Source organism: Epargyreus clarus, unplaced genomic scaffold (genome assembly GCF_041222505.1).
Source record: "Epargyreus clarus isolate Ecla_fem2 unplaced genomic scaffold, WU_Ecla_fem_2.2 ptg000010l, whole genome shotgun sequence".
Taxonomy (NCBI): Eukaryota; Metazoa; Arthropoda; class Insecta; order Lepidoptera; family Hesperiidae; genus Epargyreus; species Epargyreus clarus.
Genome location: NW_027332218.1, coordinates 1,615,658 through 1,642,003, shown reverse-complemented (window position 1 = coordinate 1,642,003; position 26,346 = coordinate 1,615,658). Strand labels below are relative to the sequence as shown.

The window sequence follows — 26,346 nt, the reverse complement described above, 5'->3', positions numbered from 1 at the left end:
TTATGTTAACATTTATTTATTATTTTTGATTTTTATTGCAAAATTTAACAGGTTCTATTTCCAATTTTTACATGAGACAAACTCCTCTCCAAGAGGCGGAAGGTTTTGCTTACTATCGTTATTTTGGTCCTGTAGCATTTTTTGTTTGATCGTTTTTGTGCAAATACATACGTATTATGAATGTATGTATGAAATGTATATTATTATTTATACGTATGTAAGCTATTTCTTAAAATTTACCCGAAACCAGTTTCTTGAAAAGACTTTTAAATCAATTCATGCTTGTAACGAGGAGGGAGTTCCCTCGATTGTCCCTCAGATTTACCAAATTGTATTCGCAATAATATGCGTGGCTTCTTCAGACATTTTACCGCATGACCTATTTTCGGAAAGAAGGGAGCATAACCAGTTTGGCAACAATTGACCACAAAGTACCCATTGAGTTGAATCTCTGTGCTCTGAAAGGGCAGATGGTCATGCTATATAGATTGATTGTTATCTATAACGTATAAAAGTAAAATTAATATCATTGAAACTTATCTCTGTCAATTCAAAGTAGCTGCCTTTATCTAAACTTGAATGGTAGGCTCATATTAACAAAACATTCAAACTGTTATTGTGTATGTTAGATCTAAGTTAACAGACCTACTGTGCTTATGTTGACGAGACTCGCAAAGGGATAAAGGAATTTACATAGAGACTTACAAGGGCCTTCGCTGAATTATAACTGCGTAGGTACTTGATTCTTTTAAAGAAAAGCGTGATTCAAACGTATGTGCAATATATGGCATGAAGACAATATGGGTAAGTAATTAAACTTGTTAAGAATTAAGATTATGACGTTAAAATGAATCTATAAATACATTTATATAAATTTGGATTGTGTGTATTTTAAGTAGAATAAAGTTTGCCAGTATAATTTATCTAGGCGCAAACATCGCTCGTTCATTCATCATAATAATCGTCATGTAATGTAATGTAATGCTTAATACTCTGGCGATGATTTCTTATGAAGGTTTGCTATCTGAAGATTTTATATGTTTTGATAGTTATAATTAACTGGAACATCGCAGTAAACCGGTACCGCTTTAAGAAATATTTTATAATAAAAAATGGCTATCAAGCGGGATATTCTCACTTAACTATACTCTGGCCTGACTAAAATTTCGGCGCAGGCACCTATCTCGTGTACATGAGTAAATAAAAGGATTTTTTACTCATGTGTCTCGAGTGGGTACGGCCGTCCATGCACCAAAACCGCCCTAGTTACGCCTATCAAGCATAACTGACGAACCTTTAACATAATATTTTATGAGGCATCTTTCGTATGCGAAGCTGAATAATAATAAAATGTAAGAAAATATTTTTTAACAAATAAATAATACCTTGATTCAGATGACCGGCTTCCGCTCTTTAACGGACCCTCGCTTATATCACAGTCAGTTTTGCAAATTATAAACAACCCTCCGGGCACACTATTCACATTGACCATCAAATAAACGAGAAATAACGGTCCAGACACTTGCTAACCTTGAAATTTACTTAATTCGTTACTTTTGATAAAACGGGACCCTTCTTAAATCCTTTTATATTTTTTAAAGATTCGATAGGGTTGAGATTGTAAATTCTATACGCATCTTTATTGTTAATTGGACCGTTAAAATTTTGATATTTGCGACACCTGACAGAGCTGACCTTGGTTTTAGTGTCCTTGAGCCGTGGGGAGCACAATGCACGGCCGTTAAACAAGTCTTGAATAACATGAATGGTCCGGAAACCCTCCCCTTAGTGCGTATTAAATTATAATACGCAATACCGACGAATCATTCGACGGTTAACGATTTTTCTATTGGAACCCGGTTCTTACATAATACTCAAGGATGTTGTATTATGCCAGCTAGGGTCGCCTTTAGCTCAATTTGTTCTGTGAATGTATTTGGCATGTCAGTTATTTTTTACATTTCAATGACACCCAAATTGTCGCATCTGCGAGTAATAAGATAAGTTGGTACTTAGATCATTCGTATATAACGATAATTAATACCATTTTCCAAGTATTATACCAAAACATACCTACTGGTGCTTAATTGAACCATTATTTTTTCTAAATCTTCAGTTTACGACAAAATTAAATACTTAAAATCTTTTCGTTACACAATAACTGTAGTACTGAGTAAGTACCTACAAGTTCATCATCTAAAAATGGATAAATTACACAAATATGATTTTATCAATATGTTATGATCAGAATCATATTAACATGACTAGAAAATAATATCAGAACGCGTTGAACTCGCAAATTCACGTTAACTCGTCCGCTATGCGCCTGCGTCTTCTTTTTGTTCCCACTCCAGCTTCCCGGGGATCACGCATAGCTCGGTTCCCACGATTCGTAATCCTGTACGAATTTGTATACTTGTTTTTATTGAAATGAAGATGCAGAAATATGGGAATATTCCGTCTGATTCTCAATAAAAGATTAATAAAAGTCACTAATAACCTTTAGTGTAGTCTAACCGAACGAAATATACTTACAACTGAGAATAAGATCCAAATAACTTTAAGGCGGTTTATTACTATCGACAGATTTGTTATAATAAAAGTATAGTTACAACATAATTTAGGTAGAGTACTTAATTACCTTTTTGATTGAATTTGCGATTTTTTTTTCTATGCTGATATTAATTCACTATCGTAATATAAAATTTGAGTGACATAGAGAATGAAGGATTCCTCCTTTACCTAGTTTGGGGAAAACATCATTTAACTACTAGTCTTACATTCTAAGGGTAGAATTTTATTGGAGTCCAATAAGCTGCATTAAAGTCAAAATCAAAACTATAATTAGTAAAGCAACTTGATTTAAGTTCAATGAATTACTTTCATTAAACGAATGCCAATAAAAAGAGGGGTCAATGGAATTGGTTTCCTAAATTGGGAAACTGGACATTTCAGAAAATCAGGTTCTGCTTAATCTTTTAAAGATTCGAAGAGCATGTAGGCATGTTGAATGTTCTTGATAAATGCAGAATAATTAAGATTTTTGCATTCATAATTTGGTAATAAATTTGGAGAAAAGGAAACAGTTACCTGGGAAAGCAAGTAATAAATTATACTTTTTTGGAAAAATTTAAGAAACTGATTATTTTTATCAAAAAAAAAAGCAATTAAAGTAAATAAGACTGCTTTATACATAATCATTCTATGTAATTTTTAATCATTTGACAATTACCTACCAGGTACTACTACCTAAAATTAAATTTTGTTGCAGTCAGAATTGAAGACTTTCGAAATCAAAGAAATTTGGGATTAACATTTTATTACTATTATTTCTACTTGTTAATAAATGTAAACATATAATGAAACTGAAACACCATTAGTATCTGTATGTCTAAAATTATTGTGATTACAGTCTCTTTACAATTGAAATATTATTTAAGCTCAAGCTTCCCTATTTGAGATCGGTACTGGAATCTTACTAACAAGGATGATCACAATAAAATGAAACAACGTCGCTGTGTTGCCACATTTATTTGAATTTTCCTAAAAAAATTGAATAAAAAATATTGTATTTCATCAACATGTTATTTTAGAAATGAATAATATACAGTTGTAGAAAATCCCGCGCGCGTCGCTTAGTTGCTAATTAACGATCATTTAACACTATTATTAACATCATACACTTATTATTCGTCATATTTGTTTATTTATGAATGTAACATTGCGGTATTAGCGACTCGGCGGTGTGCGCCGCCCGGGGGTCCAGTCTCGGCCGGTCTCGGGGCCCCGCGGTCTCGGTCTCGGGGTCTCGGGTACCGGAGATCTCGGAGTGGGTGTGTGGCGGAAGTGGAATATTATGCGTGGGCGGACGGCGCGTGTCTTGTGTTCAGTCTCACTCGCTGCTCTTAAACTAATCTTCGTCTTCGCCACTCTCAGACTCTGTAAAAAACAATTTCGAATCATTATATAGTTCTAATTTTAAGATCTTCAAACATTGACTTAGTCCTGTTTATTGTTATTATTTTTGCAGGAGTAGTATAGTCATTATCATTATGCAGAAAATAAGTTTAATAAGGTTTCAACAATTGATTTAAGATAATTTATTTGTTATAGAATTCTCAGGCATGTAACTTAAATGAGTTTTGACCTCACCAACTTGAAAGCAATTTATTATTACCGATTGTATAAATCAGTCATACATGCTAAGATTTGAATCTCAAACCATTATCTATGATCAACCCTAGATGGGATTAGATATTCCTACCTGAAGTTGGCCACAAATAGAAGCTGCTACTTCCGAGGACTACACTGGAACGCCTCGGAAAAGTAACTTTCACTTTCCCATGTAATAAAACATTATTATTCCCCAGAAACTTGTCATTTAGAAACTACATACCCTCCTCAGCGCTCTGTAGCCACTCGACAAACTTCTTCATCTGGTCGAGGAACATCATCTTGCCCTTGCTGGAGTTGGGCTCGCGGTACCACTTGAGGATCACCTCCTCGGAGAGCACGTTCGTCTTGTACAGCATCAACACCAGCTTGCTGAACGCTCGCATGAAGCTCATGTTCTCGTAGCAGTACTCTTGCACCTGACAAAAGGAACAAATTAATTAATTTATTTATTTACTAGCTGACCTGGCAAACGTTGTGTTGCCAAGTAAATAAAAAAATGTTAAGGGTGAACAACCTTATCACTTAGGGGTATGAAAAATAGATAGTAGCCGATTCTCAGACCTACTGAATATGCATACAAAATTTGGTTAAAATCGGTAGAGCCGTTTCGGAGGAGTACGGCAACTAACATTGTGACACGAGAATTTTATATATAAGATTTATTTGCACGACAACAGCACTATTATATTGTTTCTATAAGTGCTACACTAAGGGCCGATTTTTCAATCCTCAGTTAGTGGACTTTATCTTTCGAATAAAATTTATTTGACAGATAATAAGATTTTTAATTTTTCAATCATCAGATAGAGGATATCAGTCGAATAAAACCGCTAACTGACAAATAAATTTATCTGTTGCTTGGAGGGCCAGTTAAGATTTATCTATCAGTTTTCTATGACATTTTGTGGTTATGTCATGTGTCATTTATTGGTCTGATGTTGTTGGTGTAATATTGCGGTGATAATGGTGACTTTAGTAATGTAATTGTGCTCGGAGACAGTGGATATTTCTTAAATAATTACTTATTGCCCCTCTCAGCAATCCCCGTACGCGAACAAGTTGAACAATTGTATAACCTTTTCGAAGTATTGGATTGGACTTAGATGTAACCTAACCTCTAGCACGAGATATAATTGTGGCTGTAGCAATATAGCATAATATGGCACGCAGTCATGGGGGAGAGCCTCCTAGAGACACCGAGGTACTGATGCCACCACATCCGGTATTTTCAGCAGAATATGCTGACAATGAGGGAACAAACAGTACACACACAGTGTGTTAGAACACAAGGGACCGTGTACTTGAATATTTTGAATCACCAATATGGTGAAGAGAGTTCTTGTCTACTTATTGATTGTTTTAAATTGGTGTAATGCTTTTAAATGGTATTAAGACACGTGTGCATGCCAATTGCAGTCGTGCGCAACATTTACAGATGTGCTTACTAGTTGGTAGACTTAATGATGTAATAAATTCAATTGAAAACAAAGTACAATAAAAAATGAAATAAGTGACTTAATTCATATTTTTGTACTATCAAAATATCAGTTTTTTATTGATCTTCTTGTATGCATGTTTACAAGAGATCAAAACAAAAAACTTAATTTTAAATTCTTGACTATTTTTCATTCAGTAAGAATTTAATATCAAATTGCAATAAATATGGAATAATACTAATAAATAATTGGTAACTTTTTTAGTAACTTTTAATACTTTCATGGATAATGTTTGGTTGTACGCATAGAATTGTAAATTGCAATGTATCGCGGCCAGTGTATCGCAGCGGACACTGGTTCGCTACGAGGATGTCCGCGGTTCACTCTCGCACACTTCGACACCGACCGCAGCAACTGGCTGCAGACGGCTCTAATCGTGTGCATATGAAATATTTGACTAACAAGCAAACGGGTGGAAGTCCACCCGATAAATAGTGACATTATTTAGTAATCTGCTAAACCCTTTTATCTAAGAAGCAGCTTATGTGTTTGCTTGGTCACACAGTTTTTTGGATGAAATGGTCCACGGCGGAACGACACATGGACATCAGTAATCAACCCCAGATAAGATTAGATACTTACCTCATATCAACCACAGATGCCTTGTTACCCTTAAGGATTCAAGTTGATACACCTTGGATAAGTATATCTCCTTTATCACACCTTTCAAACCAGAACACAGCTGCGCTTAACTTTGCTGTTATTTTGACAAAAATAGTTGTGGTGGTGGTGTCTTCGGGGTCGAACTGTCATACCTATTTCTACCTAATAACAGCACAGCATCGCCTTGGGTAGGAATCTAACCTTATCTGGGATTGATTATACATGTTCATGAGGTACTCGCTATCAGATGGACTGCATACTCGTCTACTACTCTTCTATTATAAAAACAAATAATAATAGTCTCTAATTTTTGTCCTTTAGCTACGGCACCTTAAGTGCCACGTTACCTTGGTGAGCAGCGCGATCTCAGCCTTGGCGGTTTGCGCGAAGGCGGCTAACAGCGGCGTGTAGAAGCGCAAGTGTTTCGCGGCCTGCTCCGCCAACAACTCCTCCTTCTTGTTCCACTCACCGCGCGACATCACGCACTGCCAGATCTAACGACAAACAAACATGTATGTAACCACTGTTTTATTTAAATATCTTTAACTACTGGATATGTAAGGTAACTAACGTAAATATATTGTATGTCTAGATGTTCTCAAAACAAAAATATACAACCAAACTACTGTTATTTCTTTTTTATAATACTATTGAGGGTAATGTTTTTTAAGCGTTTGTAGGTACGTCTTATTAAAGAATAACAATCAAAGGATGAGCCCTACGCGCAAATAGTATTGTTCATAAATGAGGTGTTGTTGGATTCGTCCAAATTGTGGAGGTAACATAGGCTGTATTTTTAAGCAGTCGAATTTTTTTTATAACACCTTTCCCGTCTAGAAAATTCAAATCAAAACTTAAATCCGCATTTACAGAGTAACCAAACAAAATAGTCAAATCCTCTTTCTTAAAATTTAGACAATAACTAATGGCACTAATATAAGAGAGAAATTACAATTATATTTTTTTTACGAAATTGAAATCTAGACATACAATATATTAACGTTATTAGATCAGATTGCCATGTCGACACGGCGGCACAACAGTGACGCAACCAGCATAGAGACAGCCGAAACACTCGGCCGTCACCAGCCGGCATTGTCTTGTCGCACCACTCCGACTCGTCATCAAGTTTCATCATGTGGAAAGTTTGTGGTATACTGAGGTTGATACGGTAATTACATTAATAAATAACTTGTAGTCCGCGTAAAACTTCTAGTACGTTATTTATTGTTAAGTTTTTACTGTGCCGTGTGCTGTGATAGCATCAAAATGGGGAAAAATAATTCATAGCGGAGAGCGAACAATGATATTGCGAGTTTTACGTTATATTAAAGTATAAACTATTACATAGAAATTTATCAAAATTTACATTTTAAAGGTATAAATCAACATTTCACAACAAGTTATTTTTTTGCTAGCGGTACGCACAGTGACGTCTCGTCTGACATTCGTCTAGTTGGCTTGGTCGAGTAGTATTTCGCAAAGTTCATCTGTGGGAGCGCTCTTTCGAACTAGTTCGTTCGCATAGTACACAAGAGTGGTACGTACGATGGCGACCACCTCGTGGTCGGGGATGCGGTGCTTGACGGCCAGGTCGCGCAGCTCGGCGATGAGGTCCCTGACCGGCCGCTCCTCCGCCAGCTGCTCCATCAGCGCCGCCGTCAGCTCTCGGCGGGCCTCCTGTGTACAATACAGTTACATAAGGATAAGGATCGTAGTGATAGCCTAAAGGTTAAGAAACTCTGCATCTCGATCGAGAGATCTGAGGTTCAAATCCCAGTCAGGCACCTCTGATTTTCCAAAGTTATGTGCGTATTAGAAATTAATTATCACTTGCTAAACGGTAAAGGAAAACATCGTGAGGAAACCTTCATACCTGAGACATTTATAAAAAAAGAAAAAATCTCAAAGGTATGTGAAATCCACCGATACACACTTAGCCAGCGCGGTGAACTATGGCCTCATCCTTCTCATAATGAGAGAAGACCTGTGCCCAGCAGTGGGACATTAATGGGTTGCCGATGAAGGATAAGTTAAATGGTAACCGTTTGCAACCCTATCTCCCTGCTGGGAAAAGTCCTTCGTGTCTCAAGTATATTCCACCGTATTGCTTCCATGCGCATTTGTGAAGCGTATAATATATTTGTATAGCACTGGTGGGCTACTAATACAAGACCTACATAAAGGATTAACGATTGCGATCATATATGATAATATAATAAGAAAAACATCTTTACAAAATCATTTAAATTTTTTCAAAGGTTAAGTTAGGCCAAATTGTTGTTGGCCAGCGCGATGGAATATGGTCTTAGCGCAATAGGACAATAATGCGTTGACGATGGGCAGTGGCAATGTATATAGATAAATGTGGAATTAGCCAGTCCTTATAAGACAAATAATTTGGGGATATAAAGAATATTTTTTCTTAATTATAAAAACTGAATATATTTTTAATTTCCTGTGTTTTTTAATAAATAAGCCTAGATTTTAACGTTTAATTTTTTCTTTACTTTTTTAAATGTATATTCGAAGTAAAGGTATTTTTTTTATCTTTCTAAAACTTATTTGAAAATAAAGCTGCTACCAAACTTCTACTTATAAAAACGTGTTCGAATCCCAAAAAAACCCTTTTTCTTTCATCTTTCCATTACTTATTTAAAAATAAAGCTGCTACCAAACTTCTGCTACTTTACTTTTCCCCGAAAACGCCCCTTAACATCCATCTAAGTCACGAACATGTGTGTACCTGCGAGGCCTGCGCGCGGTGCAGCCGCACCAGCTCGGCCAGGCCGCGCGTGGCGAACGACGACGCCAGCATGTCCTCGCTGCGCCGGTTCAGCGGCAGGAACTCCAGCAACCTGCCACACAACACATTCACTTTACGAACTTAAAATATAAACCACTAGCTGACCCGGCAAACTTTGTACCGCCTCAAAATCTATTTATCAAATATATGTCATATAAAATATAACCTATGTTACTCGTAGATAATGTAGCTTTCGAATGGTGAAAGAATTTATAAAATCGGTCCAGTACTTTTTGAGCCTATTCATTACAACCAAACAAGTTTTCCTCTTTATAATATTATGTTAGTGTAGATTAAACATGTATGTAGTGTTAATAGTCATTGCCACCCAAGTATACTCCGCGTAAAACTGCGAGTCCACTCTGAATATAGAAATGAATCGCGTTGCCATAGCAAATTTGTATGACTACACCTACCTGCTCGCAACAACTTCAGTCCGGACTAGCAGTTTGGCGCGGACTATACATATCTAACTACCATCATATTAACCAGGCAATAAACCTAAAGCTTATAACAAATGGGTTGCTACTCTTACAGAGTTAGATCGTATGTAAATCAGCCAGCCCGTACACCCTCTCAACAAAATGCAAAAATATTTGATGCTAGTGGTGTGACATTATCCAGTGAAATAACAGGCAAATCCAGTTATTAATCTGCACTTCAAGTTATGGAAGCATACATACAAGCATGTAGAATGTGGTCTAGTGTAGTGAAAGTTTATAGCATTATTTATGACTTTGTTGCTATAGTAACAACAGCGCCAGTACATAATGCGTTACTTTAGCCCTCTGTGGTGTGACAATTTTTATACTAATAAAATTGAAATATAAATCACAGGGCGAATTGAACATTTTCGTTGAGAATACACAATAATATAATAATCGTATTGGAATTATTTTTTTAAACAAATTAATAATATATATTAAGCTATAATTATCAATTACAGTCTTAAATAATTCGTTTATTTGAATCTCAATTGAGGTGTCTGACATTCTAATCCCAAGTAGAGGTGTGCTTGGGATCAGAATGATATTTTAGAAAATTATGTGTATTAAGAAATTGTTACTTGTTAAAAAATTGAAAATTAAAATCTGTGTAAAGTACAATTTGCACTTAGCCAGCGCGGTAGACTATGACCTAATTGCCTCTCATTTTAAAAGGAGACCTGTACCCACCAATAGCAATGGGATGATGATGTTACCATAGATTAGTAAAGATTACTCACTCCTAACAAGAAAATGTAACCAGTTTAGACAATTGAACTTGTCACTGTAAATTTATTTTCGTGGTTTGAAAAATATTTAAAAAAATGTAGTTTTTAGAGCATTTACGAATGAAACGATATTTCTCCACACTGTCTTCGTTTTCGTGTTTTTGCACCACTTAACTGTACATGTCGGCACTGTTCCGCGTAAATGACAGCTATTTAATGGCTTCCTTCAATTACAAGGCGGTGAGATATCTTTACTTATCTATGGATGTTACAAATATAGCACAAGCATAACATTAGCACACGATCTCACCTGCCCTCGAGCTGTCCCTTCTTGAGCGCGGTGACGAGCGTGTTGACGCCGCGCTCCGCCTTCACGGTGGCGAACACCTCCAGCACGAAGTCCAGCGCCAGGTTGTCCTTCAGCAGGTGCTCGTTCACCAGCACCAGCAGCACCGACGGCGGCACGCAACCGTTACCTGGTAGACAATACGACTTGCAATCAATTTACTGTATGGGTCACAACTAATGTATTGTTATAATTTCACAACTAATGTTAGTTGTGACCCAACACAAAGTCATGAGAAAATACAAATAAGAATCGAAGTTTCTAAGATGCCCCACCTTCCACCATCCGCGAACCATCGAAGAGACAATTTTCATTGTTTAATATCCATTTATGTATACAAAAAACACAAGTGAAACAGGTACAGGTACAGGTGAAACGTTGCGGATTTTGTTATGCCTATGCGAATGTTATTGTTTTCCAAAGAAAAATATAAAATAAAATTATTAACATACTGGGAACATGCAATACGAGTGACAATAAGTAAATAAATAGAGTCAAGATTTTTGGAATATATTTTAAAAATAACTTATAAACAATGTAATTTTTTTGACATGTATCGCGGCCAGTGTATCGCAGCGGACACTGGTTCGCCACGAGGATGTCCGCGGCTCGCTCTCGCACACTTCGACACCGACTGTAGCAACTGGCTGCAGACGGCTCTAATCGTGTGCATAAATATATAATAAAAGGGCAATGGGTTAAAGAAAGTAATATTGTAAACATTTTAGTAAGTCAATTATATCATCGAATCTCAAGTAAATAGCGAACTTATCCAGATAAACCTAAACACGACGAAGATGTCTTATTTAGTTGAGACATTGCTATGAGTCAGCTCAATAATAATATAATAATTGCATTATAATCAATATTTTATTCCCAAGCGTATTAATAGATTAAATGAAAATAGTCCAATATAACAAGTTAACATCTCATAAAAAATAAAATAAAATTCATAAGTGCCTCATAAACCACCCATACAAAATAAATAACATTTAATTGCACATCACTTACTACTTATTCCATTACTTACGCTACTTGAGTATTTTCCTTAATATTGTAAGTGTTTTCTATGGCCTTAAGTGATTTCAAGAATACTTAACATTGTTTACATTACTAAAGAGCTTTTTTTTAATTAAATAGTTTCCGCGAGAAAATTCAATTAAGCTTTTAAAAACTTGTAAAATATATTTAAATTATAAAGTTCAAATAATTTCCAAAGTATTTTATAATATTCTCCATAAAAGGTCCTAATATCCCATTACATATATATTGTGTTCCTATAAATTGATCTTTATTGATTTTGAAATATAATCAAAAAGCAACCAAGAAATAGAACTACTGATGTAATGAAAAAAGGAATCTAGTATGTAATGTAAATTCACACTTACTCTAAATCACTTCAGTTCATGTGTTAAAAATTGTTTAAACAAACGAAAACCTCTAATTGAATACAAATTGATTAGTATCGGTATTACACAGCATCAGTAACAGTTTTATACATAACAAATATTTAAAAAGTTTGGAAAATCCAAAAGTGCAAGACTCATAATGCTCATTTAATTATGAAATATAAAAAAAAAAGAAAAACTTAAGTCGTTCAAAATTAATTGCCGAAAAAACAGCTGTAGTAGGACGAAGGTACTGCACAAGCGCCCCTGGTGGAATAAATGTACATAATATCTATAGATATACAGTCTTGTAGTTTTCGTTTTTTATTAATTGCAATTAAACGACACTGAATTAATTAATCATTCGCATTCAGTGACCTACAATCGTCGATTAGAATTAAAAAAAAAAAAATTAACTCAAATGATGGATTTTTTCACAAGTTACAGTGTTTTCAGGTTTCACACATGACGGACAGGAAAATTTTTTGACCTATTTTGGTGTTTTTTTTCCAATTCTATTGCAGTAAATCAATTTTTAAAAAGTATGGAATTAATCTCCATTAAATTATCTCGACAATAGTATGCAAAATATCTTGATTCCGTGAACTATCAAGGCTATAATAATAAAAATAGCCGCCAAAATGAAGCGAAAAAATTTTTTCGATCGTAAAGCACTCTCTGATGCTTCGCATCATGAGTCGTGCAATTACATCATGTAGATTCTTCCACTAGTATCATCAAAAAATATTATTTTTCTGTAATTTGATGACAATTAGCTGAAATCGAACCTATATTTTACTGACTTTACGATGAATTACACCGACTATTTCAAAAGTGTTTCCCATTATTATATACTGAAACATATTTTCTTCCGTAACAGAATCTATTAATAACCAACAATATAATTATAAACTCACCAATCCACAGCGCGGTCATGCGCGCTAGTTTGATTCGTTGTTCCGGTTCAAACCCTTTGATATACACCAGGACCTGGGGACAACAAACATACACATTAATCAGGATATAGTATATGTCATTATGTTGAAAATTATTAGACTTACTTAACTAGAGACACGCTGGGGAGCAGAAATTTAATACTTATACAAATTCAAACATGAGATTATAAATTTGCTTTCACAGCATCGAGTATAATTAGCGAAATCATATTAGTTTTAGACGGCGTTAAATTAAATTCTTGTCCCAAACTCTGATGACTTTATTGATTCATTTTATTGGAAAGGAACTTTAGAACGTTTTGGAAAATTTCGCGATCAGTAGAATCAGTATACAGTAGAGAAAGTATTAACAGCAAAGCTATAGCTATGAGAATGACAGAGAAAGATGGCCTATTCGCTCATCGTTAAGACATCTGTCTGTAGGAATCGAATAAAAACTGTTATATGGTGGTTTTTAAATACCAATTACTATATTTATTTCTTACTTAGTTATCCAGTAAATCAAATATGCAAAATACCTTTTTCATTTCCTCTTCAAACATCTTCTCCAGATATTTGTAGCGACGCATCAGTTTCAAGAAAACCTGCAAATAAGACACGTAATGTCTATTGTAATATTACATTAAAACAAGTTAATTATATAGAATTAATGATATTGTCAGATAAATACGAACGAGAAATGGTTTCTCCACACGAGTGTTTCAGGACTCTAGCCATTTGTTTCATCATTTGAAATTTTTGATTATATAAATAAATTAACTAGGAGTTGAGTACAACCAATCATTTTAAATTCATTCCAATCCAATCCAATTCCATTCATTCATTCTAAGATTTGTATCCTGGGCACAAATCCAGGGTTTTTTAAATAAGCAATTACTATGTCTTGCTTAAATAGTGAAGGAAGACAGACATAGCACCATGACGTCATCAGTTACTAAATGTCGCAGCACTACATGAGTTATACTTCTCTGGCACAGTTAAAAAAGATCAAGGTCTATCTTTTACGGTTCAGGAGATATAAGCCCTGTGACAGATTGACGAACAACGGAGGTTTAATAATCGGTTTCCGTTTTTACCCTTTGGGTATGGAATCCTAAAAATAGTTTATTTCACCGTTTGGACAATACTGGCTTGATGATGACCGTCGAGAATCAAAGCTTTTAGGTTTACCACAAAGCTTTTATTACTCCCTCACAATCATATATTAGTAAAGATTACTCACTCCTAACAAGAAAATGTAACCAGTTTTGACAATGGAAATTGTCACTGTCATCTATTTTCGTGTTTGAAAAATATGAAAAAAATAGTTTTTAGATCATTTACGAATGAATCGATATTTCTCCGCACTTCCTTCGATTTCGTGTTTTTGCACCAATAAATTGCGCATGTGTATTGTTCCGCGTAAATTACACCATGACAGCCATTAAATGGCTGACAGAATCAGATAGTTTAAGTCATTTAATGGCTTCATTCAATTACAAGGCGGTGAGATATCTATACTTATCTATGCTCACAATACATAAGTCATCTCGATAGGCTTACCTGTTCAAAGTTGCGCATGGACTCCATGTCCTCGCTCGCGTTGAAGACGCACGTGTTGGTCTTGGGGGTCTCCCCGTCCATCGACACCGAGCCGCCGGGTACTGGGGGGTCATCACGTGCGCATGTTAGCCTCACATGTTACGCGTAGTACATGTTTGCACATGTTGGGTGACATGTCAGATATGAACGAACGGTTTTGTCAACACGAGTTGTTCAGGACTCTAGCCTAAATGTTTCATCATGTAGGTTTTTATACATATTTTAAAATTATATTACTGTGCATTGGTTGTAATGAAGTCAATCTAATGTTATTTTTGTTAATTTACTAGGATTTATTTCCACTTAAACATTGGGGACAGCAACAAATATATCATTAACTTTGTGTAATTAAAACAGCATGTACGCTTGATGTTAAGTGGTGATACTCATGAGCATGGGTGACCAACCAAACAAAATCATAGATTTGTATGTATACTATTTCCTGATTACTACTTCTGCCTAACCAAACCAGCACATACTTGTTTATAATATAGCAGTAGCAGACGAGCAAACAGTCCACCTAATGCTACTGCTGCCAATGACAACCCTATCAACCCTAATAATAATCAACCCTAGATACGATTAGATCCTACCTGAGATCGACTATGTCGGAATGTCTCGGAAAACTATGTCTCTCTTATCCCTTTAAACGAAAACAAAGCAGCGCTTAACACCGCTATTATAAGGCAGGTAGATGCGTCAATATCGGAATCGAACCACACAGTGTTCTACTACCTTCAAAAATGCCCGAAACTTCGCACGAAACTACGGAGTCCGCGCACACAACACCCGAAACTTCGCACGAAACTACGCATCGCGCGCACACATCTTCCGAAACTTCGTAGATACTCACGCAGCAGCCCGCCGGCGATGAGCACGTCGAATATGACCTCGCCATAGCGGCGGTAGTCGAGCTTGGAGCCGGCCGCGTCTAGGTACTTGTACGCGGCGTCCAGGTCGCCGCCGGCGCGCTCCAGCCCCTGCACGAGCGCGTCGCGGAACCCGTTCGGGTCGTATTTCTCTTTCTCATCTGGGGACAAGCATACATTTTCCTTAATTATAATGTTTATACAAAATTATATAAAACATGTAGTCCATGATAAGGCCACTACCACCATTCGTTATTATTTATAATAAAGTTCAAATAGGATATGTCCTAACGTTGGTTTGACAGAGGTGTTGTCTCTATGTCAAAACTAAGTTAAAACGGTTAATAGTATCTGTCCCTTAAAACTAAAACATAAACACGTTTGACAGTTGTTAGTAGGAAGAATTAATTATGGCGGTGGTGTATCAGAGTCCAGACTTCCGGAGTTGTATCACAAAAAGCTTATAGTATCTTTAAATTGATCTTCTTTAGCCTATTCTTGACTATATTTCAGAATTTCTACTCCGTGCTAGAAATACCAGAAAGACACTTTTGATAAGACATTTTTATAATTCTTAAACAGTTTTTTACTGTTCGATTAAAAACAGACGAACAGGATAAAATTTCAGTACAAGAATTTCTAGATATTGCATTTACCTACGGAGCCCTTAAAACAGCGATCGGTACAAACAAATCAAGGTGAACCGGCTGCTCATTGGTATACAATAATGTCAAGTGTTTGCCTAGCTCTACGGGCTTTAATGGTCCCTGATTGTTCTCGTCAATTACGAGCGTACGACTGAAAATATATTGATTATCAATATTCTACTGCGTACTATATTCTCAAGTAAACGATTAATATTGTTCGACTAAAGGTCACACTAGGGTTCTGTAGTGGGTTCCATATAAACGTACCTTCAAGGTAAAATTCAGAATCTATATTTGGACGTGTATGCCTAGTCAGGATCAAACTCAAAATCCTCGTGTCTGATCATTACATTACATCAAAACCTCATGCATGCATGCAATGTACTACATCCTAGTACAATTTAGCAAATCCCGAGAAAATCCCTTAAATATTTTAAAAGGCAGTGTATTCACTAATTTATCTCGAATTGGCCCTTTGTCGCGTCGCTCACAAACCGCACATCTCTAGAGGACAACGTCCGTAATTCGTATCGTCGGGCCACATTCAGCACATCGCACCATGTCTAGACGACAATGCTATTTCATTCGAATCCGACTACGTCGAGACTAATGTAAAATGGCAAAAGTATACACCGAAAAATAATCAATTAATTTGTATTTGTATGCTTTTGACGTAATATAGAAATATCAAATGAGCCTGCAGTCCACCTGATTGAAAGTGTATACTCCCGCCGATGGTGTCTCCGGAGACAAACCACTGAGAGGAACTTTCAACTTTCCAAACTTCTCCGAGGCGTTCCAGCTTAGTCCTCAGGGGTAGTGGCGCATCTGTGGCCGACCTCAGGAATATGTAATCCTATCTGGAGTTGATTACAGATGTCCATGGGCGGCAGTAGCCACTTACCATAAGGTGGACTGCATACTCGTCTGCTGCTCCTATACTATAAAAAAAAAGTTCTACCACCCTGCTGCTGCATTTATATCTATCAAACTATTTTGTATATTTGTAGCATGTGCTTGAAAAATACTAAACGGATAGGTACTAAACTTGTAGAGTCGAAATTATTTTACATTTAAATGTCACCTTGTGTATTTTCCTGCTTTGTTTTAAATTGTCTGGTAGAGGATGATTCGAGTATAAAGTCCACCTTTTGAACAAATTTCTAGCCTTTTAAATAAATAAATAAAGTACACTTCTTTCAAGTAAATTGAAACGCAGACAAATCCGCATCAATTTCCCCGTTCGTGTTATCAGTAGGTAGGAAGTGCTAGCAGCCGCTTCAATGTCACTACCAAAGAAGTTCTAGATGTGTCTCGGCGTTATCGCTACGTAGCGAAGCGCGCAAGGCCGCACCGTGTAGGTAATTGTGTCAATACATGGCACTCATTATTCATGTATTTCATACTCTATTAGTAACTGACGAGTTGACATAACCCGGTTTTGTAGAACTTAATCGGAGAATAAGATATTCCTACCTGAGGTCGGCCACAGACACGCCGCTACCCCTGAGGACTAAGCTGGAATGCCTCGGAAAAGTAGGTCTCCCTTACCACACTCTTCAAACCAGAACACAGCACAGTTAGCGCTGCTGTTATAAGGCAGAAATAGGCGTAGCGGTGGTGTCGCCGGAGTCGAACCACGAAGGGTTCTACCTTCAAAACGACTACTTCTACAAGTAACTAACAAGCCGACATAACCCAGTCTGGTACAACTAGAGATGGGCAGAGGGTTTAAACCCAATGGGTGGATACGGGTTTAAACCGGGTATTTTGGGTGAAATAGGGTTTAAACCCAAATAAACACCCAAACAGCGGGTGTAAACTATTGTCATTCATATTTTTATTTTCTTCGTGTAATATCATTTTTAAAATAATATTGTAAACAATTCACTAAATATGCGCTCTAAAAGCACATATTTCATTTAACTACGCTGTTATAGTCATGTTATAGTCCATTCGGATGTGTTACATTTGGGTTGCAATTTTCGAAGACCCAATTTTATTTTATAGATGTCAATGATTAGTGTAAAGGGCTTAGTGTACAGTTAAATCCTAATTTGTGGAGTCCCAACTGTTGTCCCTCGGCCGCCATCTTGAAAAAAGGGGCACAAAGCGTTTTTACGCTCTACCAGGCAAACTATTTGTCGCACAGAAATTTAGTAAGAACAATTATGGTTTCAAATTGATTTATCTATAATTTTAGTTCTATAACTTTTTGTCGTTAAACCAAAAATAACAAAGATAATAACAATAATAGATTAAACTTTGGGAAGACTTTTTTTAACTTTTTTCTACTTAATTTACAGAAAATGACATTGAAACATTTTGATAGAGGAGTTTTTATAGTCAGGTCAATTTAGACATAAAAATAGTAATCAAATAACATAAAGCTAAATTTCCGTAGAGACTTTGGGTTTACCATCACAAGTAGAGTTCTAAAAGTCCTCATCGATGTGTGTGTCGGCACTTATTCGGGGTCAAACGTCAAAATTTTCGGCTTTCTGGATTTTTCTCGAAAACGGTAAATTTTATCGAAAAGTACCTTGGACCAAAGCTGTAGCACTTAAAATTTTCTATAAAATAATGTTTATATTTTTTTTCTTAAAGCTATAATTATTAAGATATTACGTAAGAATTACATTTTACATTATATGCCCATATTCCCACACCACCTGTGCAATAGTATACGAGAGGTATATTTATTTGTTTTAGTTGTGCGATATTTGTTTCGTCAAACAAATAATAATTAAAAATGTAATAAAAATAGATGAACCCCTAAAAATGTTATATTTAAAAATGTAAAAACATTAGAAATACAGTAAAAACCTATAGTATATCTATTAAATAAACATTTGAACTATTTTAAAAGCTTTGTGTAGATTTTATTAACTCATTTTATAAACACCCAGATAAATACCCAGTGGGAGGAAATAAACGGGTATTTATTGTTTTAACGGGTTTAAACCGGGTTCTTTGCCCATCTCTAGGTACAACTTAATCGGAGAACGCCAATAAAAGTTCTAGAATATAAAATATGAACATGAATTCGAATCTTGATACATTACAACTTCGATTGCTTTGGGATGATTACAATTCACAAAGGGAAGGATTCAAAAAGGGAAAAGTGAATTCACAATTCGAAAACTTGGAAGCTCGGAACACTAGACGCCTAAAAGAATACGAAATGTCAGAATTGCTTACAAGTAACAGTTCATCTAGACTCCTTTAAGGATTTTTCAGAATACCTAATGTTATTCAAAATCTCGCGAAGTCAATATTGCATATTAAAGATTGGCCTTCGAAACCAGACAAGTAGTAAGGTCGCGATACTGCCGCTGAAAAGACACACGTATTTTCATGAATCTTGCAAATTTAGTAAAACAAGTACAAAGAATGTATTTGATCAACATCACATCACATGTGACTATTAACAAACGGCAAAGTGCGTTCGTTGCCAACTTGATAACACAAATTAACATAAAAGGCTATTTTCAGCCCATCGTGAATGAACTCTACTAAGAAGGGATGTTCCGATAAGAGACCTTTATCGATACTATAGACGATACAGATATTACAGATATAATTATATAAAGTATCGCAGACATAACATAAACATGGAAAATAGCACGTTATTATGTTTGAAGATAAAATTTAAGTTATTGCAAAAAACTTAGGCGGACGAAAGCGACATCTTTAAATCAAATAACCCAGAAACCCAATCAAATTACCCAGTAAATAAAATTTGACTACGAAATAGTTTTTCGTCAGAACTTTAAATTCTAAATATATTAGTGCTAGAATCTAAGTATATAAACGTATCAGCAAATATAGCGTATTTCGACATATCGGAAACATTAAAATACAGTCCGTATATCGATATCGGAGTCGTAATTACTAAAAATAGTCTTGAGCTATATTAAGACAACGAAGCGGTCCGATCAATACCCACAGGCCACAACTATAAGAAAACTACGTTTGTAGATAATACGTACTTTTAATACGTATATGTTTGTGTATGTAGTAACTTTAGGTAGAAGTATTTTCTGTTACACTCCACGTTCTTAAATAATATCAATGTTTAAAGTTTAATTACTCCTCAAATCTTCTATCAGACTTAAAAATTAGTCACATACCTACAAATGGCTAATCAAATCGATAAATTACTAACAAAATCAAAATTTTTGTAGTTTATTATAATCTAATACAAAAAGCAGAGGTATAGGTAAATAAAATAATAATGTAACATAACAAGATAAAACTGACGATATTTTACTCGTATTTGGAGAATCCCACATCATCTTGTATCCTTGATGATAAATTAGACCTGTTATTGTTATGGCTCCAGCTTACAATTAGAGTACAATAGAAAATTTAATTTGTTCATTTGTAATAGGCGACACAATATCACTCATAAAATTATCACTTAAAGCCCTAACATTGTAATGCGGTACTACAATTAATATTTGAAAATGTGGTTTGGTTTGCCACAAAAATATTTTTTCATTGTGACCCAGAAACCCTAAATCGGAGTAAAAACCTATCGACACTATTAATCAGGCTTCACTTTATAGACAAAAGAGGTCGTCCTATGTATCATCATAAGTCATACTATAACAGTTAATCTGGACAATTCTAAGAGTTCCCTAAGGAGCATTATCAGTAGTAGAGCAGAGTAGAACGATAAGATGTGAATGTATAGCGAAGTTGTAGTCATGGTGTAGACGCACTCAAATATTCTTTCAGGTTAAAAAATAATTAGAAAACTAAATAAATAAATACAACTACTATCTCAGAAGATAGAAATCATTATTATGATCCTACAATTCTTATGTATTGACGTAAGTATATATGTAAGATGCAAGTACTATGACATATCCTATCATATAAATATTTATTACTCAGTCAGTAGTATGAGTAAACTGAGTGATTAATGATGAACACGCGCAAATCAAGAAGCCGTCTGATACTATGTAAACTTGTAGCATACCCCAGTGTCACTTGTGATAAGACGCTACGATAAGCACCCGAGGCGCCAATACTTGTACCGGTGACGAATGATATATAGATTTTGCAGTTTTCTTGAAAAATATGGGCACATTTGTTTTACATTGGTTTTAACTTAAGTGTTTTTTATATTATAAACTCCCTTGAACCCTAAAAAGGACAAGTTGATGACAGGTGCGTTGCTGTTCTTGGGAACTAAGTTTAAATGTTTAAGCCTTAAATGCACAGTATTGTCAGGATAGATACTACGGTCGGTCTAATTTCAAATCTCCCGAAACCTCAGTAATTATTTAAATATGCAATTATTCTTGAAATGTCTTGTAACTAAGACTGAACTTTAATAGGCCTGCAACGCCGAGAAAATAAAAGGCCCCTGGGTAAAAGCGCACATCTGACACTAATTATTCCTTCTATCGCGTATTCTCGATTTTTTGGCTTTCTAATTTCATAAAATTCCAAAACTTTTTCCTTACTCCTATTATATAGTCCAGAACCTTTTCCCTTTTTTCTATAGTATACCAGAATCTAACCGTCACGTCGCAGCGTGACCCATCGAACACGCGCGCGGGCCGCGACAGACCGCGCCACGTGACGCACGTCACTGCGAATGTCAAAGGTGACATTTCACTCAATTTGGAATTTAGGTGCGTCACGAGCCGGGGATTAGGGAGTGGTTTGCAAATCTCCAGTTTGAATAGGTGTGATTTAAAACGTGATACTGTGAATGTCAAAGGTTTGTTTGTCAAAAAGAAATCAAGTTTCACCCAACTTCGAAAGACCTAGTCGCAGCAGTAGGGGGTAATGTGAGTCTTCTAAGCCTAGGTTCTAAGCCAACATATTATAAAAATAGTTTTCAAAGAAACAGTTTTGTTATCAATTAAAAATAGTTAACAAGATGCCGGTCAAAAAAGTACGTCAATTCAGTAGGTTTTAAATACCTACCGGTAATCTTAAGTTACAGGTTACAATGAGAGTTACATTACTTAGTACGTTAGTTACTTTACATTGGACTAAAATATTTATATTTTTTGGCAACCCTAAAACCCTTGCCCTGTTCAATAAGCACACGGAATATTCCATCCGCACGGGACGTGGCGTTACGTCACGTATTGGGCGTCTTCAATGTACCCGACACGACACGCGACCGCCGACGTCACGACGCAACGTGACGACCGTGCACGTCAACACGCTGCGTTTCGTACGCGCGGGACGTCGCCAGCGAAATGTCAAACGTAAATAAACAAACGCGTTTCAAATAGAGAACAAACTAAACTTAGAGATTTTACTTTGTAAGCGCCATCTAATTAATTAATAAGCATAGCTTAAGCCATAGGTTTAGATGTAGGTAATGCATGAAATATTGTAAAAAAAGGTGAGAGGATTAAGAAAATATTATTGAAAATCATTTTCTAAGGGCAGATAAGAATGTATAGTAGTGGATTGTTTTTTAAAGCAGAGTTCGAATCTTTTTCCGATCACGCGGGTTTCCTTTTCGTGTAATTCACCTCGTGTAATGCTCGCGTGACAATAAAAATGCTCTTGGAATCATTCTAGATCTGCCCAATATATGTACAGTAAGTAAGGCAAATGCGAACAAGTAATGAGCCCATAACAGGCTGAAAACATTAGATAACCACTCTAGTAACGCCAGTTAGTGATTCATAATCTTAAATTTATGCCTATCAAACTTCAAAATTTGACTATGTTTGGTATCAAAAAAGGAAACATTTGGTAAGGATTGATTAATGGAACGGCCCTGTCTGACAAAGTCACGCGAGACGGTCTCAAGTCAACGTGACAGTCGTCACGTTACGTTACGTAGTCGATAGGACAACAGTAAAAATTTCCTTTCATAAGGCTAACTCGAAACTTTCTACCTAGCCAAAGTATACATTTAATTCATACGAGAAAATATTGTTCTTCAGAAACGAATAAAAAATTGTCGTCGATAAATAAGAAAATATATATAATGTAAATTGAAGCAATAAAATATTATTAAGTGGAGATTAGTCACATGTCGGCGTATTTAACGAACCGTCGTCGCCAATTTACTAAATGATGTTCGAATTTCACCCAATACCCAATTGCTTTTAAAAAAGGGTTATTTCGCGGCACGTAAACATGCCGGCCATATGGCCACATTACCCGTAGGCACTTGCGACATGCATGAGTCAGTCGCACCTGGCGAATGCGAACATTTGTGCAACAGATTGTCTGTCGGTTGCATTTCTGTGTATTGTTACTTTACATAAATCGTATCCGCTATCTTAATATGCAGGTTTGCGCCCGCAACTTGCGAAAAACAAACCTCAAAACAAAGTTTATGTATAGCAGTTTAGACTTATTTAAGTTTTCTATTATGATTAAAATACCAAGTAGTGTTAGGATTAATTGTAATTTAACTTAAATATAATTTTACATTTACTGGTCAGTATCATAGTTTATTTTAGGCTATTTTGCTTGTTATTAACTATTATTATTTTTAATTATAACAACATGCCCCAAATTCTTATGTGCCCAAGTGCCACATATTTCCGAAGATGGTGCTGTGCAATAGCCATAGATACCCTTAGATAATACTAAGAAACGACAAATAAGAAATAAGAGCAGTCATACATTCCAATTTTCATATTTATTTAGGAACAATGATACTATTATCCATCTGTCATAATAATAAAGTGAGAACAAGTTGCAGAGAGCTCAGATATACAGAGATAAGAATATTCATAAGAAGGTTTATTATTGTTACATTTAGCTTGGGATTTATCTCAACAATTAACAGGTATATATTAATGTATACAAACAAAATGTAATATAATATTATTGTCTGTATCACTTGAATGTGATTTTCTATACCTACTAATTACTAATAAACAAGACTTTTTTGGAGTGGTAAAATCTTCTCATAATGTGCATTGTAAGACCTTTAAAATTTAAATTTGTGCTCCTTGGTAGCACTTCTAAACCAAGCAAAAATACAAAAAAGAGGACCTTCGTTTGCAAATATTAAACAACATATTCTTATGCTATAGACTACCTTTTTATAAGTAATTTAAGTAAGCTTAAAAAATGTATATAAGCATTTATGTATATATAATACTTAGAAAACTAGACTAGACATAAGGCAGTACAAAGCCGCTAGACTATTATAGTCCACAGCCATACAATAGCATTACACAACTTTCTTCCTAAGTATGTATTAGCATAGAGAATAGTTAATTGGTATTTGTACCTAGCTAAGTATATTATGAATGGTATTAACTATAGGTGATTAGCATTATAAAAATATTCATTTAAGTTAAATAAATATTAAGAGACTGAATTTAGAATAAGTTGCAAATTTTTATGGTGATGCTAAAGGAATCCTAATTTGATAATAAAGTGGATGATTATTGATCTTTCTGTAATATACATTGCTTACAGTAAAAATTGTGTTGTATAAAATAATGATGACACCGATATTCATACTGTCTTCAAATAATGACTAATTTGGGACTAGCCTCAGGAATAACTAATATCAAATGGACTAAAAAACTTACAGGTAGCACACATTATTATAAAAAAAATAAGTTGTTTAAAATTATAATATAAGATGAGGCTCAATTATATAGTTGTAAAACAATGAAAAAATAATACTGTATCGTTTCTTTGGCACATGTGTAAACAAAACATCATTTTTGAGGTTAGTTATCATTATTCAGTAAAAGCTATTGAACAAGTTCGAGTTAAATTCATTAATAGTTTGTAAATGCAATTAAGATAAATGGATTCAACAAAATACCACATTATAGTTTGCAATGTAAATGATGCCAATTGTTTCTCTACTGAAAGAATTAGCAAATAATATTCCATGCTTTATAACCATACAATCACAGTTCACACTAAATTAATATAACTAAAAACAAACATTAAATAGTTAAAAACAGAAAATGACAAAGTTACAAGCAAATCACAGCACTATAGTAGATACTTTATATGTAATTTTTATGAAAATACTTATAATTCATGTATTTTGTTTTTGATTTCGTATTTCAAATGTTTCTATTTGAAATACATGATCATGAAGACTTACTAATTATTTATCAGGTGACTACTTACTAGTGGGGCTCATACACTAATACTTTGGATAAGGTTATCCTGACATTTTAATTGTGGCGATGTTGATTTAAAGTTTCATGAAATTTAGTACTTATGCCAAAATGTTATTTTGTTTGTAAATAAGCGAAATCAGGCTACGATTGAAACAATAAAGATGCACCTTTAAATTACAGCGCGTTTGTAACCAGCAGACAAATATCAAAGGACGTTGAACCGACGTGAACAAGGAAATGTGCTTCGGTTATCCTGTTTCTATGTTCAGCATTAAAATAGCATTACATTAACTATTTTAACGGCAAATAACATGCATAATTTTAACTTAAGAGATGTTATTTAAATAAATTACATGTTCCGTTCAACAATAAATGTGGGTAACGAAAGGTGCTAATGTTATTTGTCGAAAATTTAAATGAAAATCATGAAGGAAACTCACCTCTTTTTCTGGTCTTGATCCGTTGACCCGATAATACTGGTTTTTCTATTTTTTGACTCATACAATATATTGCTGAAACAAATACACGTGGCAATTAGAGATCGCACTGGGGAGGGTCCGTTATGTGAGATACTAAGTTCATCGCCCGCGCCATTCGACACCACCCATAAATTACACTTATTTATCGCTCAGATTTGCTCTTTGCTTTCTGGTGCGCTATGGCGTCACCTACTTACTCGAAGGGCGACGGAGCCGTCGAGAGGACACGGACAGAAAACAAGAGAAAGTACTAGATAACGAGCCGCGAATGACTCAACGAGGATTCCGCAAATTGATGTGTTTCTAGTAATTTCAGCGCGAAACGAACAAAGACGATGCGCAATCTGCTTATGTGTGCATTGATACTCACGTAGTGACAGGTTATGTAGGAGCCTTTTACTCCTTTTGCGAGTTCTCTCGGACTGCGCCTGTTCAGAAAAGAAAGAAACGCTGCGACGATCTCTATTCCCCCGAGAACTAGAGACAACGTGTATGGAGTCGCCGGATATCCGGTAATGGAGGTCACGATTATTGATTCAAATCGCTCGTGCCAATTTTTCTCCTTTTGTAGAACACGACGAATTTAGATTGTTTTCAAAAGACTTATTATTTTTAAACAAAATATAAATAATGTAAATATATATTGCTTTTGTATGAATAGCGCGTTATTCACAAATTAGGTCAAAGATGA

At 35.3% G+C, this 26,346-nt stretch overlaps 1 protein-coding gene across 2 annotated transcripts; it reads right to left on the bottom strand.

Annotated features, from left to right (window-relative positions):
* Positions 1–3,515: 3,515 nt before the first annotated feature.
* kra (basic leucine zipper and W2 domain-containing protein kra) lies at positions 3,516–26,249 on the bottom strand. Of its 2 annotated transcripts, none has more exons than XM_073077050.1 (12): positions 26,026–26,249; positions 25,617–25,688; positions 15,419–15,595; positions 14,527–14,627; positions 13,503–13,568; positions 12,946–13,018; positions 10,605–10,770; positions 9,022–9,133; positions 7,824–7,955; positions 6,623–6,769; positions 4,397–4,592; positions 3,516–3,939 (listed from the first exon to the last, which is right to left on the bottom strand). In XM_073077050.1, exons 2-12 carry the CDS (start codon positions 25,675–25,677, stop codon positions 3,911–3,913), a joined length of 1,260 nt encoding a protein of 419 aa, XP_072933151.1. In that variant the 5' UTR covers positions 25,678–25,688; positions 26,026–26,249; the 3' UTR covers positions 3,516–3,910. The 2 variants fall into 2 exon arrangements, with proteins under 2 accessions (XP_072933151.1, XP_072933152.1); XM_073077051.1 differs by lacking the exon at positions 26,026–26,249 and adding an exon at positions 25,853–25,995.
* Between the last annotated feature and the right edge of the window lie 97 nt (positions 26,250–26,346).

Coding starts and splice junctions, on each gene's coding strand:
- kra (XM_073077050.1), bottom strand. CDS start 25,677: ATGAGTCAAAAAATAGAAAAACCAGTATTATCGGGTCAACGGATCAAG. Junction 15,596..25,616: donor GATCAAGACCAGAAAAAGAG/GTGAGTTTCCTT, acceptor GCTTGTCCCCAG/ATGAGAAAGAGAAATACGAC. Junction 7,956..9,021: donor ACCGCGCGCAGGCCTCGCAG/GTACACACATGT, acceptor TATTGTACACAG/GAGGCCCGCCGAGAGCTGAC.